General features: G+C 31.8%; 1 protein-coding gene across 4 annotated transcripts in view; it reads right to left on the reverse strand.

Moving 5' to 3' along the window:
* Positions 1 to 15748, reverse strand: part of LOC109532999 (zinc finger protein 1) — a 416629-nt gene that overhangs the window by 17889 nt on the left and 382992 nt on the right. For 3 of the 4 annotated variants that reach the window (XM_048661204.1, XM_048661205.1, XM_048661207.1), the window contains one exon: positions 6744 to 7048. In XM_048661204.1, coding sequence (XP_048517161.1) covers positions 6744 to 7048 — 305 coding nt within the window. Of the gene's footprint in view, positions 1 to 6743; positions 7049 to 7121; positions 7230 to 15748 lie in introns of those variants that run through there. The other variant, XM_048661206.1, reaches the window with a different exon arrangement.

A 15748-nucleotide genomic window follows, 5' to 3' on the forward strand; every position in this document is an offset into this window, starting at 1 on the left:
GTAGTGTACAGCATCGATTTCTGTGGAACCCAGTAGCTGTCAAAACTTTCACATTTTTACGAATAACTCGGAAATCGTAAATTTTTCAGGTAAAACGTTTGACACAAACTTAACTTAAATTTTGACGACAAATCTGAAAATGAATGAAAAAAGGGGCGGTTCCATTTAAAAAACCAAAGTTGGTAACCACCACACGTTTATGATACACCCCGTATATTGGAAAGTAATTTTAAAATGTGGACCTTTTAAACATGAAAAACTTTCGTAGGACGTATTTTCTTGTAAAGTTCATATTTACTGAGATATCGCACTTTGACGCACTAATGAGCAACCCTGTATATGTACAGTATGTCGATTTTTTTTTCCTAATTTCAGAAACATATAATTACCTAGATTTTTATTACTCGTTTTTCTTATTTTACGTTTAAAAGATTATAAATAGCAACAAATTAAGGCAACAAATTAGGGTTTAAGCCTGAAATGAAACAAAAAGACTACAGAAAGAAAACATAACGGAATTTATTGCTACTATAAATTTCCAAGCAAGTTAATAAATAAAAAACCACTGATTTGCTATATGACCTCCGTTTAACGCTAGACGCGCTCTATAATCTACTACAATTTTATTTATAACATATTGAATATATTGTAATATTGATATCGCTAAATGCATCCACTATTTTACGGCGTCTAACTAGAGTTTCGTACACAATATTCTTTAAATAACCAGAGAAAAGATTCAAGAGGCGGTAGGTCGGACCGAATTGGAGGCCATTGGATAGGAGCAGACTTAGTTAATCTATGGATAGGACCCGCTCGTCCAATCGAGATATCAGCATTTTTATTTTAAAAGTTGTGATGTTACTTTGATTTGTTGCTTATTTACCATTTTTAAGCGGCAATATAGGAAAAATAACTCATGCAAATATAGGCAAAATATACATTATTGAAATCAGGAAAAAATCCTACTGATACCTTAAAAATATACAGGGTGTTTCATTTAAAAAAAGACTGTCAAATTTCGACATTTCGGTGTTCTATTATTTTATTTTAAATTCAGGTTTAAAAAATTTGAGTAAAATTAAACAACTTTTGTATTGGTCACTTTCACAATTTGTTTGAAAAAAACGATCTGGAAGGGGGTGTCAACTTATGAGGAAACACCCTGTACATATACAGGATGTTTTATAATGATATGCAAATATTTTAAAAGCGTGCTTGGAAAGTAACTTTAAATGAAATATCCAATAAACTTTTTTGATCTCGGCTTACATAACGAAAATCAAGCATTTGGAAAGTAATAAGTGTTTTCGGTTTTTTCCGAAAACGGTCAGACAGCCGTCGGAATTTTGATACACTAAAGCAGGTTTCATTGAGTATTATTTTTTATCCGCAGAGTTGGTGTACTTTAAATAAAATTTCCAATCATTGCGAAGCCCACTGAATACAAAATTAAAGTACCATTTTAACTATGTACAAAATCTCAGTTATTTTTGAAGAAAGAGACTTGCGGTTTTTGCAATATTTTGACTGTTTTTTGGCAAACGTAAACACGTAAACGTAAACGCCTGGCAAAAATGGCCTCTCCTCCTTCGACGATATAGATCTGTAAACACTATAATGCAATAGTTAGTTGATGTAGTTCGTTTTTCCATTAATTATGTTTTTTAGATGCAAGCCAAACTCAGCTTTTTTATAATGGGACACCCTATATATTTTCACACATTTTAATTGGCTTTTAAATGTCCGGTCGAACAATAAAGAATTCACAAGGCTTTACTCGAAATTAAACCAAAAAAAGACAATAAAAAATGTAATAATTATCGCCCATAATATGTATTTAAATTATGCTAAATGTCTAAAACTAACCGCATAACCATAACAGAACATATTTTATTATTTTTAATTATTTATAACTCATAACTGTCGAGATATTTAAAAATCTAGATGGTAAACTGGTCACTTTATTAATTGAAATACCTACAAACATGTTACTGAAAACGTTTACTACAATAAATTTAAATGTTCAAAATTATAACCTCGTTGATTAGTGCACACTGCACATTCCAGTCACTTTTGTAATTCAGCGTTTAAATTTGGGTAGATGTTTGATGGGTGGCGTTAAGGGGTTCGGCATAGGTATTTATTCGGAAGCGTTAAACAATATTCTGCAGATATCCTCATAGAAAAAATCCATTACCCAAAGACCTGGTAACACCGCTCGGGATCGCATATGCCAATCCAATGTTCCGGAAACTTTCATTTAAATAAGGCCTAATTAATTATTCCAGTATTATGTGCAGGTGCGCCATCCTGCTGGAAATATGTATTGTTCAATTGCGCTAAAGGGATGTTATCCAATATTTCCGTTTGTATGTTTTGTAAAATTGGCAAGTATCTATAAGCTTTAAGTCGTTCAAATATTTGAAATCTTATATGTATGTATACCTAAAATATTATATAATTAGAAATGTGATACACTGCACTGTTGACAGTAATTAAACAAGAAGGTATCGCTAATGTCATTTGCTTCAGTTCTATTGCCTACTTAAAAAAAAACATACGATCATTATTAAGTTAATTTTTTGGTAAAATTTTGAGTAAACCCTTGTGTATTATAATTGCCGAAATGGCCATCTAAAAACCAATTAAAATGTATGAAAATATGCAGGGTGTACCGTTTTAAAAAAGCTAAGTTTGGCTTGTATCTAAAAATAGTAGCTGAACGAACATGGACGGCCCAAATCAATTACCATCACCTTTAATTTGACAAAAATCGGTCAGAGTATTGCAAAAACCGCATGTATCCATCTTCGACTTCTATAACTGAGATTCCCTCTATTTGCAAGAAAAAATAGACACTGTACATACAAGCGTGTGAAAGATTTTTACTTTTACGTAATTATGTGCGCTGATTCCAAGTGCAATGCAATAACCGCCAAAATTGAATTTTTACGTAAAATGAGTTGCAACACGTAACCATAGAGTTTGAAATGCTTCGTCGAACCGTGCAAGAATCAGGCTTCTAGCTATTATTACTAAAATTTCATACGTGTTATTTGGGTTGCATCCATGGTTGATGTAGACACATCTAAAGTACGTACTCTGCGAAACTGCAAAAACAAGCTGAGTCCTGGACTTCAGATGGTAGGTTGCGTCGCATGTTCGTTGGTTTTAATGTTTTCTTTCGTTCAGTTTGGTTTTCATATATTATTTATATACATTGTAAGTTTCCTTGATCAAAAATGTACAGCGTAATTTAGTTTTTTAACTTTTAAATCGTTTCGCTTACAAACAAAGTTTTTTGTGTCTCCTGAAAAATTAGCGACACTGGTCTTGGTCGGTTATTGCATTGGATCCTTCTATTAATAATATAAGTAATCAGTAATATACATATATAAGTAAGGCGACGCATTCCTTGTAATTGTGTGTGTGCCTATGTACTTTTTCATATTTAAAATTGTTTTGGTTTGCGTCTAAACAACTAGTAATTTTTTTTTACTTTTGTTTCAGTAACAAATTATGTAGATACCTATTCTTGTTAGCTAACCAATAACCAACGTCTTGATGAGAAAATGAAAAATATAAATTAGACAACACGATGTACTTTTACGTATTTCTTGTTCGTAATAGTTTAGTTAATTTTGACCACTGCACACGGTCAAATGTACAAAATTCCAATAGGTAAGTCTATTGGACTGTAAGTTTATTGCTTTAAGGTTAAATTATTCTATTTTTTTATTAAAAGGTTGTTTAATTATTACTGATACCTACAATGTTTTACACTGAAAGTTCAAAACGGTATTTGTGTGAGTGAAGTATATCACACATTATTTTCTCAAAAACCGAAATATAGTACTGAAAAAAACAAGTCTTTTTCATATTTTTGTTGTTTATGATATTACCACTCAATTTAACTGGATTTGAATTGATGAATTTATTTAAATGATATGTCACTTCCATAAAAATTATATATGCGCCAAACATGTTAACAGCAATTCTGGTGACCTAGAATTTCTTTGTTTATATCAAGTTGCAAAACCGAGAATTTGTTTCATGCTGCCACTTATCAACGTGATTAATACACGGTTTTATCACAAAGATTAACCTGCCTATACCGGCAAACAAACGAAATATACTGATTAGCACCTTATGAAGCGTTTTAAATAGAGATTACTGAAACGCTTATAAAACATATGTATAATATTTCTTCATATTGGCATAATTCGGCCTGTGGACATTCGACTTCTCACATTAATTACATTCAAAAATATTTCGAAGTCAATTGTGTGTAGACTTTTCGTCCTTATCTAAATTCGCTGATCTTTCAATAAAGTAAAGCTCGGGTCTCATTGAAAGCAAAATATGAGATTTGAAACGTTGATTAGTTAATTACCAATCAAGGTATAAAGTTTGTGGTTTGTGTAAGAAAATTCACACGATATTTTGGTATGGTGATTCTCTTGATTTGTCGCAATTGAACATTTGAACAGCTCTTTAGTTTATGTTTATGTTGATTTGTTATCCTGGATCTTGAATTTAACCGATGGATAAACTTATGCCCATGATGGTTTTCTTATTAAAACGCATAATGATTTTTGAATAAGAAATTTGACTAGTCCTGTCACGGTCGCGAATGTTTTGTGTAATAAAATGGACTTAGCTTGATGATTCTCTTGATTTATTGCAGTACAACTTATAACGTTCTACTCATTACTTACCTGATGTTCAAAATCAAATTTAAGTTCTACATTTTTATATTGACTATGTATTTCTTGTTCTGACTCTTGACACTTTTTTTTATTGTACCTGCATTCTGTTATCTACCTCTGCTGTAAGAGTAGGCATCGTTGTTAACAGTTTGCGAACTTACCACTGTCTAGTCTATATGAATATTTTTATTTTTCTCTACCTATACGAGGATAACTTGTAAAACTGGAAGAACATATGTTGGTAAGTATACAAAACTTTTGTTTTGCTTTATCTGAATAGGTTTTCAAAAAATTCTGTACCATTATACCTACCTGTTGTGAGTAAAACTTAAAATTAAATCTCACCACTCATTAGTTACGTTAAAACAATTTAATTATAACAAACAAAAATATCAAAATGATACAAACTTTCCATAAACATTCGTATTTTTTCAATGCGTCACTGTACAATGAAAAGTATATACAGAGCATAAAAAAATATATGTATACCATGGACGAAAGCAGACTGAACAAAATTAACGTAAACGTATGTACTATTATTGTATTAGTGATAAATTAAATAATGCTTTTTTATATTTGAACCTTGAAATAAGCAACACCGATGAGGACTTTGGTCCCTCCGATACGAAATCAAAATTGCGGTAAAATTATAGCTGATATGACTAGTACATTGATAAGGGAGGAAAATCACTCATAGTGAATGACTCGTTTATAAAGTATATGGTGATACGGCAGGGAGACAGCTGGTATAAACAGAGCGTGAATCAGTTGGCTACAATGAATTTAAATAATTATTACAGTAGGTAAATAAAATTGTCGAAATCAAAATCGTTAGGTTTATGAAAAACGAAATCACCTAAATTAAAAATAAAAACATATTTTTGTACAACAATTCTAGCGACATAAAAGAAACTTTTAAATATGTCACAGCCGACCAAATGTAGGATCAAAATTACTGATTTTTCTAAATAAAGAAGGAATTAAAATAAAAATTTTAACTTTGAAATTATTCTTAATGGTGCTTAACAACAGAGTTGTAGGATCATGAAATTTAAATAAATATAGGTGATATCACAGAGTGAATCACTATCTGTTGGAGTGTTGTATATCTCTAGCTCTAAAAACTTACGAGAAAGAAACTGCTCAGTCATGGAGTTATTAGTTTCATTAACGCTATGGCAAAGTCATCAACTTCTTTTGCGAATTTCTTAATAACACACACTGATAAATTGAGACCAGTGATTACAACGTCTTGCCGCGTGAGTGAACTGCTTAAAATTACTAATCAAAAGCAACCGAAAAAAAAATGTGTGACGACTGAAATCTTACTAAACACTTTTACAGAAGTGATAAGTATACACTTTTTAATAGAATAATTTAAACGACATATTAACTTATACAGGCATATAAAATTGAATATTTATACATTCACTTCAAATTGCTGAAAGCGGCCCTTTCTTTTATTTCGTTTGGGTTTCCGATATTCCCAAACTTCCATTTAGAAACCACTGAGAATTAGTCTCATAGACGTTACAAATCCGGTATTTTCAATCAATTATTCGCGTTGGCGCCATCAATATCGTATTATTTTTAAGTTCCAAAATGTTCCTACTTTGATGAATCAATAAATAAAATAATAATAATGTATTAAGCTATAAGATTGCACTATGTATATGCTCACTTAAAAAAGCAAAATTCATATTTTTTACCTGGATCGCCACACATAATAATTGAAACGTACAAAATGTGCTAAAATTCGCACACCGAAGAAAGTGTAAATCAATATAAATTAAAAACCTTCCAAAAAAGAACATATACGTTAATGAAATTAAATGTAATGTTCTGAAAGTCTGATTTTAAAACACTGTGTATCATAATAGGTAGCATTTCTTAGTTGAAAACCAGAGCTATGCAGATCAGTATTAAATTAAATTAAAATCAAAATAACTGAAAAGTATCTGAACGATGAGGTATTTTGAGTTTAGATAAGGAACCACTGATATTAAAGGGATAATTAAAGAAGCAACTTACCACTTGTGCATTTGGCGAGTGCAATAATTCGTGCTTCTCCAAGTGTTCTTTAGAAGAAAATGAAGAATTACATTGCGAGCATCCATAGCGTCCTGTAATTCCTGTCAAAGATGTGGGCGAAACAGCACTGGTTACTGACAGACTATTTTCAGATGTGGCTGTCAGGTCCGTATGAGCAATTTCCATGTGTTCTTTCAGCGCCTGAAAGCTTTGGCATCCTTTTTGGCATTGTGGGCATTTGATGAAGTAGTCGGCGCTTGCACTAAGTTCTTCTTCCTTTATGACCGCATTAGTTAAGACTGGAGCTGAAACAAGAGAGTAGTGATTAGCGATCATGCCGTTACTTCTTCAATGGTATTGTATATTTCAAATACCTACGCTCTTCAGGTGTTATAAAAATAGGTTCAACTGTAATGTCGAAATTCGTTAGCATTTTAATTATACCTGACAGATTTTTTTTGAAAGAAATTTGTTACTTTTGTTACCTAGGTTGTTACGTTGACTTTCATCAACAATACATTGTTGATTGCATTTGATTTTATTTTAGGTGTAAATCAGATTCGATGCATCACGTATGCTATTTCGTAATCAGCAGACAGTAAAAATTTCTTAATATGCAATCCTCATTTCGTATTGAGCAAAATATTAGTTCATCACTAAGAACTAAACTGGATGCATTGCTAATTAAGGAGGATAAAAAGATTGTCAAGAATATCTGCAGACCTTACATAAATACTATGCTGTAATCAGCTTCATGCAAAATGTGTTGAGCTAGTTTAAACTGTAATAGGTGTATAATATATTATATATGAGCGAGAATTTCAGTTGGAAAAGGATGAAAGGTTAATAAACGTTCGAAATTTAAATGTATGAAGAGTAAATGGGGTAGACAATACATCTTTAATGAACATAGAAGAACACTGCGTGCGTTTCCGAGTGTTCCTGAAGTAAGCTTCCTGCTTTTACTATGCACAAGAAAACGGTTGAACGATTAAAAAACACCCATACGGAAAATTATGTACTTTTTGAGTACAGGAAGCCAATTCGATTTTGTGTAGAGTAATGCTGACACCTTATGAACTAGTCACCGTACAACATTTTGTTTAATTAAGGTAAACTGCCCAGTCTTCGACACTATTAGGACATTTTCATTATAAGAAAAATAATGCAACTAATCTATTTACTTTTAAAGTGCGATTCACTCGTTAAAACAATTGTTGAGGTTTTTACTAACTGGCCAATGCGTTACTTGAGAAAAAAACTAATTTTTTCGATTTAATTGCAAAATAATGGCAAAATGTCTCAGACTCCCAGTTATTGACAGCCAAAATCCAATAATTGAAGACCAGTCATTGACATTTTTCATGTAAGGTAAATAATAACGGCATTAATTTTTTGTCCAAAAAAACCTCACTCTCATGGCTCATATATTATCGATGGTGGAGATTCATTTTTGGAACACACATATTTGAGTTAATGAGCATCAGCTAATTTCACGAATCCAACAACTATTAACACCCCGTATTTTCCAGATAAATATAAACAAGCTTTGGAAGTTTTTAATAATGCTTGTCCTATGACATAAATATTCCTAAATTCCTCATTTGTGTGCGTAACTCAATTTACTTATAATTAGACATCAAACGTACACACGTTTAAATTTCCTGAGTCTCACATCATAATTATGAGCACAATAATCCAAGAATATCGCGCGCATAACAATCTCTTGAAAATATAAATGTTTATAAATTGAAATATTATTTTTACCGCTCGCTGTGACCATATTGTAGCTTCAGCCACAATCGCTATTATCCCGCATTTTTTTCCAACTCGAACAAAAGGTTTTAATTTAATCATAAACAGCCAAGGTATATACAACCGTGTCGCTCAACACGGGAAATAATTAAACCAACTTAAAGTTTATTAGTGACATCCTGTAAACTTACAATTATAGAGGTATTTTACGCCTCTTTTTACATTGGTGGTTTTCATGGATGAGCTTCGTTTTACTTTATTGTGCTATTGTGTAATTTGCGTTTCCAGCAACATTATTTGAAGGCTTTTATGCACTTTGATCTCTTGGACGATAAAATATTGAGGTGCCGACAAATATTCGGAACATTACAACGGTATGGATTGCACATCACAGAGTGACGATTGAAACATTTGGACCTATAGACCGCATTCGATCAGGTTTATTGGACTATGGCGTATTGTTGCGAATTCTTCTTTATACTGACAAAAAATAATATAATCATTTAAAGTTGATTAACTTGATGATAACATTAAATTGGCTGAGCAGAACATTGAGGATTTATTATCAATTTGGCAGCAGATCATACACAAATTGCAAATTGCTGAGGATACTTTCTTATTGGAGCAGACATAAGTGGGTGTTTCGTAGAATGTGGAACGGACCAATAAATTATTTTTCCAATTGTTATCAGAATATTATTATTTTGAATTTAAAGAAAATATGCCACATCTCCTTGGCTGCTGCGGGCAAAGTCTCCTGATTATATGCAAAGTGTTACAAAAAAACCAAAGTCCCTATTCAATGCCTTTGTGTGTGTTACAGGCTGTTAAAATCTGAAGACGTTTTGTGACTGTCTTTAGACTCTTTACATGTCTGTACATTTTTGATTTATAGCCCCAAAAGGAAAAAAATTGCGGAGTGACGCCTTTAGATTTTTAGACGCCGATTAGTTTGAAATTTGGCGTGATTTTTATGCACAGCTAATATTGTTAAAACCAATAGAGTATGATGAAACAAGCATGGCTAAAAGTAGAAGAATATAAAATAATGTGCATGTTAATGCGATTTACAAAAAATAATTAACGTATTAATGTCGTACTAATATAAATCCAATTAATCTGGATTCCTCTATCATATATGTCGGAATATGTGTTTATTTTCCATTTACCTCATATTGTTCAACATTAAAAAGTCCATAAACCATCGAGATTAATGCCTAAAAGCACGTATCACGATAATCATGACCTAAATCATGTTGCGCGGGGGAAAAAGTGGACAATGTTAAACCGATTCATTCGCTGTCATCAATCCAGGACGGAATGGCAAGGCACCTAACCTTGGTGGCGATAATAAATTACGGAATCAATTAATTTAGACCGTAAATTTTCTGTTATACGGTCAATCCTAATGTAGTTTGTATGAGGGCAAAAATTGGCAAACTTCTGATTTCAAAACACTTAGCTTTTACGATATTGTAACATGACAGGTTACTAGTTCAAAACAAACATACGTTTTTGGGTTTAATTCAATATTAATCTGCATTTTTACAAGTATCAGCAGAGACCGGACTTTGAAAACAGACAAACAAGTTGGGGCTACTGTTAACCTACCGAGACACTTAATTTGGCCACCGCGTGTTATTAACTGCTAATATTATAACAGGACATTCTATACCTACAGAAGAAAAACCACATGTCCCCACTTTTTTGAGAGAATTGTTTTGGTAAAATACGCGGAAAGCCAATCGTTCTCGTATAGATCCGGATCTGGTTTAGAATCTTTATTTTAAACAATTATAATATTAGTATGGTGCAGAAATAACGAGCAAATATTCATAAAAAATAATATTGGGCGGAAAACCCGATTTGGGTCGATATCATATTTGTATAGTAGATTTTTTATTGCAATAATATCATACAATACTTGGATCATTATAACAATTCCTTTTTAAATTCCTTAACTTTTGTGGATTTAGTAAACATATTAACTTTTATTTTATTCATCTCAAACTTGCTTTCCTACATATGCGACAAAAACTTTATTAAAACAATGAACAACGAAAGGATTTGCGTCTTTTAGAATTTCTTGTTGATGGTTCTTCCGCTTTCAGCCGATCTTTTCGTGGTTTCTATGTCCAGGCCCTTTCATATGTATATCAAATTGTAACAATAGTTCTTTTATTCTTAATCGATCTTACTCAGTCTTTCGTTCCATCAGCTTATAGCTTTGATCAATATGTTCTGTTAGCAGTTAAGGAAAAAAAGAAAAAAGTGGTTCTTTGTGGAATTCTGTGTAACATTCTGAATTCGGTTTTTGTCTAATAATATCAGGCCCTAGTGCAATAGCAATAATGATGAGTTTACTTCTTTAATTCAATAGTTTCAACAAGAAAGACATTAGAAACATTAGAAATCTACCTTGCCAAGAAAGCGACCAGAGAAGTAAGATTAGCATTTGCGCATACAAGAAGTTTTTATATTAAATGTACTTTTATAACAAAATCAAGTTATGTATATAGGAACTTCTGATAAGGCCAGGCTTTCTAAAAGCATGTCACCTTCGCGTCAGTCTAAACTACTTTAATGTGAAATCTGCAAGGAAAGTTACCCTACATTTCAGAAATGCCCAACCAAATCAGTTCACGTTATTTACTGTTAATCAAGCCATCAAATTTCTTGTTCCTTGATTTTATCCATACGGGAATAAATTTGCTTATTTTATTTAACACCTGACGTTTTTATATGTATTTCTGTTGCACTTTTATTTAAATCAACAGTATAAATCACAACCTTGCAGAAATACATAACTCTCTCATTCCACGTTTATTTCTTTAGTCTTTTTATTTTTGCGCAACTAAAAGTTTTAGCGCCAGCTTTACAAACAAAATTATTCCTTTTGTGACGCCGTGTCACGCTGAATTATTCCAGTTGGACACAATCCAATTTTAATAAAATGCTTTTGTATCGCCTGGAAAAAAAACGGCTTCACACAAATCAAAGGATCCCTCGCCACGTATGAAAATACCTCGTTAGCATTTTTATAAAGGGGATATTTTCGTTACTGAGACATGATGCAAAGATCATATGATTGCTGAAAATTCGTATTTCTTTTATTTTTTGAGATATGCATTTCGACATCAAAGTTTAGATGCTCCCTTATAGCAAGAAAATCAAAAGTACTGCTTTGACTAAAAATAACAGCGCCAATCACATTTGCGTTTCACGAATTTAATAGTAAAAAGAACATCATTTGCTTTTAGGTTATGTAGTAAGTACCTTAAAAATTTAGCTCGTGATGAGGCAAAAACATGTTTCATAATTAGTTCAATTCAAGAAACGACTCAAAAAACTTTACCCAGATGCAGCGCTTTAAAAAATTCCTGTGCAATAAAAGAGCATCTGTTAGAGAAAAATACTGATTGAGGAGAATTTGCTTCTCTCAATACCAAACAACAACCTCTTAAATAGTTTAACGCACAAATTGGGATTCAGTCTACTATAGAAGTGTGACCAGGTCAGCTGGTAAGAAATCTTAGAACAGGAGCGAATAGAAATATTTCAGTCGTACTTAATGATTAAATGTTTGTAGAAAACCGTTGTTCTGCATTTATAATCCATTATTAGTTGACTTTCCTATGACTGTTAAGTTATATTACGTAAACGACAAATGTTCATCCTGAAATGAGTGGAACATTTAAATCTCTTAAGGCAGATGTTTTAGTGTTGTAGAAACACTAGAAGGAGAAAATCATGGAACAGCTCATTCGCAGCATAGATTCGATTATATTGCAGCACACAGTAATCGCTGGAAATCTCCAAGTTAAGTTTAAAGATTATCTTTTGTCCGAACACAATCAATTCTGAATTGATTGAAATCAATAACTTATTTGAACTGCAAGTAACGGGAACGGATGCTATTTTTTTAGGCCAAGCAAATTTTTATATTTCATTTGTGGATATAGTAACAGTACAGTCTAGATGCCAAAATATTAAGACTGAGTTAATCTTGCCTTTGTCAAGTATTGCTTATTAGCTTAATGCAAACAGTTAAAGTTCTTCAGTCAATTTTAAATTGCTTGCAGGATTTCTTTAATTTTAATGTGGTTATGAGCTACTGGCTGGACGTTACACGGTTATTTTAAGTAAAACCTTATTTTGTTAACTAAATATCGCCTGCCTCGAAATAAAAGACTTTTTCGATTCTTTATTAAAATCAAATAAAAATGTAAATATTCAAGTGTCCATTTGGTTGTAGAAGGTTCTCGTACCGTTTTATATCTTCCTTATAGCCTTGATGATTTATGTGAACTTACAAGTAAAAATGCAAGGGATTTAGATCAGGGCTGCGAGTTCGCCAGCAAAGTTTAATATCGCCAACATTCGAATAAGATTCGAAATATTTCTGAAAAGTTCTTTGCTTCAAAATAACCTGTCGGATAACAGAAACAAGGAATTTTTTATTGAAAATTTAAAAATTAACCAAACAACCGAATTTGTTTTACGCCTACAACCAATTAATAGAAATACCACATAGACAGTCTAGATTAAATAAATAAATCGTCGAATTAACCTGATATGGAAATAGGAACATTTGGAATTATCGCGTTTTCCGTTTTTATTATTCAATAATCATTAATGTTTTTTTCAATTGTTCTATTATTATTAAAATTTAATTATTTTTACATCTGGAATCTGGAGTGGCTCTAATGCGCACTAGGGAACGCTCTGTATGACGGTAACCGCGTCAGTGGCTTTAGCTTATATGTAATTGACTGAATTTCTATGGAAGAATAATGTGCAGTGGAGCATAAAATAAAAAATTATAAATATAAGCGCACTTTTTGTAGCTTTAAATCATAAATTAAATGGTACTTTTTCAATCAGGTTGACTAATTCATTTAAATTATACTGTTTTCTTTTTAAATTCTATGTTGTTCAGTTGGGAATGGATTTCGCTGAAATATAAAAATCGGCTTGTGAGTGTTTATCTAGTGAGTTTTCGCAAAACTACAGAAAAATCCAGACTACTATTTTTTTTCATAAATTTTTGCATATTTGAATCGCGTTTGTAAATACATAGATCGCTTTTAGACAGAACTAAATGTACTTCTTAAAGTACTAAATGGTGGAAATAATCAAAACTTAGTTAAGCGCATTATTTTCAATTGAACCGGGTATTTATTTTTAGATCATACATTTTAAAACTTTTAAATTTTATAATGGCTTCTTAAAAATGCTTCGACTTTCGCATTGCACAAGTCTGCTGGTAGATTAAAAATATTCAAAGTGCTTTAATTGTAAATTGAAAACAGGTTTGCAATATGCCTAAATTTGTTTTTCTTAAAATTACACAGGCATTATAATTGTAAATTAGTGAAACTTTAATCAAATTATTTTGAATATCACTGGCTAAATTATAATTACACCTTTTACCAGAAGAAAATCAAAAATATTAATTTGCTATTATAAGATTTGGTGGATGCGCTAGGATATCCCTGAAAATAGAAAAATCGCTTTACTGAGCAAGGCGATACACGCGAAACTATAATTTGTGAAGATTCCAAAAAGACAAATTTGCTACAAGAATCATTACAAATTCGAAGGGTATATCCCGATCAGTCAAATTTATTTCTTATATGATAAGTTATAAGAATGGTATATAGGTATATGGTCTACACCAGAAACATTTAGCTTACTGGGGTTTTTACATTTAAAATGCATTCTTTCACTGGGGTTTTTACATTTATGTGATAATAATATATTCCGAAGATAATCACACGGGTTTGTGGTTGAATTCACTGTAAATGTGTACATAGCCGCATAATCTGCCATTCTTTTGCATTTTTAAACCATATTTCCGCTAATTAATTGAACAGGTTAACCACAACTTTGGTTCGCATATCGGCAACATTGAAAAAAGCATAGCTCTCTTTTGCGCATATTTTACTAAAATAAGAAAGGTACGATAAAAATAGCGAAATTATAAATTAATTTTGAACATAGTGAATTAATGAATGCATCAAATTTATATCGCTTAGAGTACTATTTCTTCGCGACAAAGACATTTAGATTATAATTTAATTCTATCTAAAGTTTTCTGTACTACACTGTAGCCATTTTTGGTTTTCATTTTGAGATAGAGCGTTAAATTGCGGATTTTTATATGAAAATTATTATTGTAAAAATGCTTCTAGTTTTCACGCAAAATGCGAAAATTCAAATTGAATACGAGTCTTCAGAACCGCACTTATGGGTTGCTCGTATTTAGAGAACCGGTTGCGTTAGGAATTGCTAGTGTTCACTTTGAGATAGAGCGTACTTTTTTATGCCAAATATCCTTGTAAAAATGGTTCAAGTTTTCACGCAAAATGCGAAAATTTAAAGTAAATGCGAGTTTTTAGAACCGCACCTGTCGGTTGGCTCGTATTTAGAAAACCGGTTGCGGTAGGAAATGCTACTTTTTAATTTCAGATAAAGCGTTAAATTGCGTATTTTTTATGCCAAATACAATTCTAAAAATGTCTGTAGTTTTTTACACACATTTTTAGGCTAAATACTAAGGTGCAACCTGCATATGAAAAAGAACATTAAAGTAAGTATCGTAGAGATTTATAAGCATTCCATATCTTAGTGACAGCGTTTTACTTATACTTACGTGCAATAACGTACAATTTTGCAAGTTATTTGAAATCAATAAGTTAGTAAGAAACATATTTTTGAAAAAGCTCTTAAGAAACACCAATGAACGCTGCGCATTTAAAGCGAAAAGACATATCGCGAGAAACAAGAGTTTCGAAAAGTGGTATTATTATGGAGTAAGTATTTACAGCTTTAGTGGTTTAAGAGGCAGTTTACAGCGAAATATGTTAAAGTTGGCAAACAAGTGAAAGTGAAAGTTCTCTCAACTTTGCATGAGGGTTATGTATATTTTATTGAAGAAATTTGTCGAACTAGATGTTTAGATACACATCGATGAAATACTTATAACATACAAATAACATATACCTAATGTTAGTTAATTGCAACATAAAATGTTGTAAACTCAATTTAAAAATGCTATTGTTCCTACGTACTCCTCCAGTTCAACTTTCCACTAATTTATATTTGCCCTGCTTAATGAACGGATTTAAATTTATTTTAAGTTTATAGTGGTAGGTACTCGTATAAGTAAGCAACGTATTGCCTACTTCCGGTATAAGAATAATAACCTGGCATAATTTGAATAAAAAAATCACATGAAGTTCCAAAGT

This window comes from Dendroctonus ponderosae, unplaced genomic scaffold, assembly GCF_020466585.1.
Source record: "Dendroctonus ponderosae isolate FM_Combo_2020 unplaced genomic scaffold, Dpon_F_20191213v2 Dpon_F_20191213_1, whole genome shotgun sequence".
Classification (NCBI taxonomy): domain Eukaryota; kingdom Metazoa; phylum Arthropoda; class Insecta; order Coleoptera; family Curculionidae; genus Dendroctonus; species Dendroctonus ponderosae.